Below are 2,500 nucleotides of genomic sequence, written 5' to 3' on the forward strand. Positions count from 1 at the left end.
GTTACATCGAACTTCCGCAAATTCACACGAGCGAATTACTCTTAATAGCGTCATCACTATGGCCTAATAACTAGCATGCGCAGCTGCCCTTTTGAGGTTAAGGGGTTCGCAGGACGCGCGTGTTGCCCAAGCTAGTGACTGATGCGAACAAGTTGGTGAGCAAAGCTAAACTGTTTTCTTTTGCGTTACACAAAAACCGATTGAACATTAAATGTAAAATCTCTACAGTCACCACAGCTACCATTTCAGATTTCTTCATACCAAGGTATAGGCCTCTATATCGTACAGCAAATAGATTCTTCCTTAATACCAGGTCAGAGGCGCCACAGCCACATAACCTGGAACAAAACTGTAATGATTTTGTGACATACTTCCTGACACGTATTCACACCCGATTGGCGTTTCTGCCTCCGGATATAGGTTCGATTCCACCGGTTTGATCAGCCAAGCGCCCGTACAAGAAGCCTTTGCCCTTTGAAGCTTATTGAATGGGGCATGGATAAGCCTTGATGAATTAATCACGCACGGGTTTCTTCTTCCTTCGGCTGCAAAATGCAAGCGATTTCGCCAGATTTCACCTTCCTCTACAAACCTGTTTTAAAATTATTCCTCCACAAACAGTTCTTTCTTGTTTGCGTTTAACTCGTTTCTCTTCGTACCCTTCGTGGAGAAGAGAGCTGGTTGAAGCTTGGTGCTGTTTCAAGCTCTTTCCCATTAATTAAAAATGTTCATGTAGTGGTTATAAGCATTTCGATACTCTCGTTTCAAAAATATTTAAGGTTGTTACTGTTATAGTTATAGGATAAACATTACAAATTGCCATTATCATTATAAATATCCTTACTCCTAATTACTATTCTCAATGTTATCTTCATCGCGGTCATATTGGGTTTTATTGCACTTTATTTTTTTCACAGTTATTGTTAACATAATCGTCCAAATACCTCATTTGTATAAATGTAAAAAAAAAAAAAAAAAAAAAAAAAAAGACCAAATTAATGATTATAAGACTTCCTGCAGCCTGAAACCGACTCGCCCGGTTGCACAAGGTTTCTTGCACGTCACCAGAAACAATTCTGACCTGATTCCCTTTTCTCGGTGTCCTTTGATAATTTGCTATCCCCGCTCTCTGCCTTTCATTCAACTTAACTGTCTCTCGTGCGTTCCTCATGCTCCCGTCTGCGATCTCTGAGTCCAACCCTAGACCTGTAATGCGAGTCGAAACAGCATCGCAGGTCGGACCAAGCTCTTGGTCGACCTTGGATTCTCCGCCTTCACCACACTTGCTCACCATACCAACGCGTCACCACCAATGATGAACTACAATGTAAGTCGAGCGTCATATCCTACCATTGTCTTGACAATAAACTACGACTCACGTCCTACCACAACACGCTTGGGCTGTACTTGTTTTGCCATGGGGTTTTGCAGAGGTAAAATATTCCCCTGTAAATGCCCAGAGGCATGACCAAACGCTCGTATCTAAATGCTTATGAAAATGTGTACATATGTGTATACATGCACGCACAAACACACACACACACATATATATATGTATAAACACATTCATATATGTATAAATACATTCATGCATAAACACACGCAGATAATGTATGTGTATAAATATTTATATATACATATATATATATATATATATATATATATATATATATATATATATATATATATATATATATATATATATATGTATAATTATATGCATGTAAGTATGTATGTATGTATTTATGTATGTACTATATCTATTATCAATATCACCCGTAGCATTTTACCGTGAAAATAGCACACGAAAAGTGATTTAAGTTAATGGTGCTGAAGAGAAATACGTACAAAATATAAAGTCGCAATATAACCAACTTTTTTCTCGATTTCGTCTCATGGAGGTAAATTGCAAAAAGACTTAAATGAATCTTACTATTGGTGCCGATGGTCTCACTAATAACAACAGCAGCAGTAATAGTTATTGCTATTGCCTTTATCGCGATGTTTGCATTCCTCCCGCCTCACTTGGCGAAAGTGAAGAGAAACATATACGAACGCGAAAATATACATATACTACCGCCATTATGCCAAGGCTAAGAGCATTTTGGGTCATGTAGTTATCTGGTTTTACCAACATACACCTTATTCGGTTTTCTACTGTCTTCATAAGATGAAGATATCGATGGCACGCTTTTATCTACAAACCGCTTCCCTCTAAGTTACCTAAATTATCAATTTAAACGTTAACGTTGGTTATCCCTTAATAACACTAACGCAATACTAAAACCGACAAGAATAAGAATAAAACCTGGCTGAACTGCTTGGTGCAACGCAATGTCCCAAGTAAAAGGTACCTATTGTCGTCAGCAAGTAAACGGGAACGGCCAAGTGAAAGGGAGGAGACGAACGGCGCGGGCGGTTTGTGTACATCTGCAGATCCCAGTGCCACCTACTTGGAAGCTGCAGAAGACAGGAGGACCACGGCCTTGTACTACGGCAG

At 39.2% G+C, this 2,500-nt stretch overlaps 1 protein-coding gene across 7 annotated transcripts in view; it reads right to left on the reverse strand.

The window, feature by feature from the left end:
* The window catches only part of LOC113802182 (LINE-1 retrotransposable element ORF2 protein), a 43,098-nt gene that overhangs the window by 11,538 nt on the left and 29,060 nt on the right, over positions 1-2,500 (reverse strand). Inside the window, exon 1 of one of the 7 annotated variants that reach the window (XM_070127103.1) lies at positions 1,151-1,312. The exons of 5 other annotated variants lie outside the window; for them this stretch is intronic. In XM_070127103.1, coding sequence (XP_069983204.1) covers positions 1,151-1,294 — 144 coding nt within the window. In that variant the 5' untranslated portion in view covers positions 1,295-1,312. Of the gene's footprint in view, positions 1-1,150; positions 1,313-2,500 lie in introns of those variants that run through there. One more of the 7 variants, XM_070127101.1, reaches the window with a different exon arrangement.

The sequence above is a fragment of the Penaeus vannamei genome, chromosome 11 (genome assembly GCF_042767895.1).
Source record: "Penaeus vannamei isolate JL-2024 chromosome 11, ASM4276789v1, whole genome shotgun sequence".
Taxonomy (NCBI): domain Eukaryota; kingdom Metazoa; phylum Arthropoda; class Malacostraca; order Decapoda; family Penaeidae; genus Penaeus; species Penaeus vannamei.